General features: G+C 67.7%; 1 protein-coding gene across 1 annotated transcript in view; it reads right to left on the reverse strand.

Annotated features, from left to right (window-relative positions):
• Positions 1–492, reverse strand: part of LOC104515719 (netrin-3-like) — a gene marked incomplete at its 3' end in the record, with an annotated part of 14,953 nt that overhangs the window by 7,198 nt on the left and 7,263 nt on the right. Inside the window, 1 exon segment of the mRNA XM_010159806.1 lies at positions 2–113. Coding sequence (XP_010158108.1) covers positions 2–113 — 112 coding nt within the window.

Genomic DNA, 492 nt, shown 5'->3' on the forward strand with positions numbered 1-492 from the left:
CCCTGCGTTGGTGTGCCGGCGGTTGAGGCAGACCCCGCCGCTCTTGCGCCCCGACAGCTTGTACAGCTCCATGTTGAAGCGGCAGCGCCGGGCGTGCAGGTTGCAGTTGCAGGCTGCAAGGGAAGGGGAAAGGTTGAGAGCTGGAGGCAAAACCTGGGAGACCCCCTGGGTGGGCTGGAGCTGTGCCAGTGTCCCCCACTGCTGCTGGGGGCTGGGGTAGCCTGTGCCGGGGGAGTGGGACAAGCAGGGAATGGCACAGCACAGCTGGCCCCAACGTGCCGTCCAGATGTGCAGCATCTGCCACCCCACGGGGCCGGTGCTGGGCGGTCAGGGCAGAGGAAAAAGGGCACGGCTAGGGACGGGGCACCGCAGGGCTGAAGGCAGAGGAGGGCAGGGTGGAGGAGTGCAGCTGGGGGGTCCAGCAGCGTCACCTGGGCATCTACAGACCCCCCATCCCTCCTTCCCCTGCCCCGGCAGTTGCTCCAGCAACAG

The sequence above is a fragment of the Eurypyga helias genome, unplaced genomic scaffold, assembly GCF_000690775.1.
Source record: "Eurypyga helias isolate BGI_N326 unplaced genomic scaffold, ASM69077v1 scaffold29199, whole genome shotgun sequence".
Lineage (NCBI taxonomy): Eukaryota > Metazoa > Chordata > Aves > Eurypygiformes > Eurypygidae > Eurypyga > Eurypyga helias.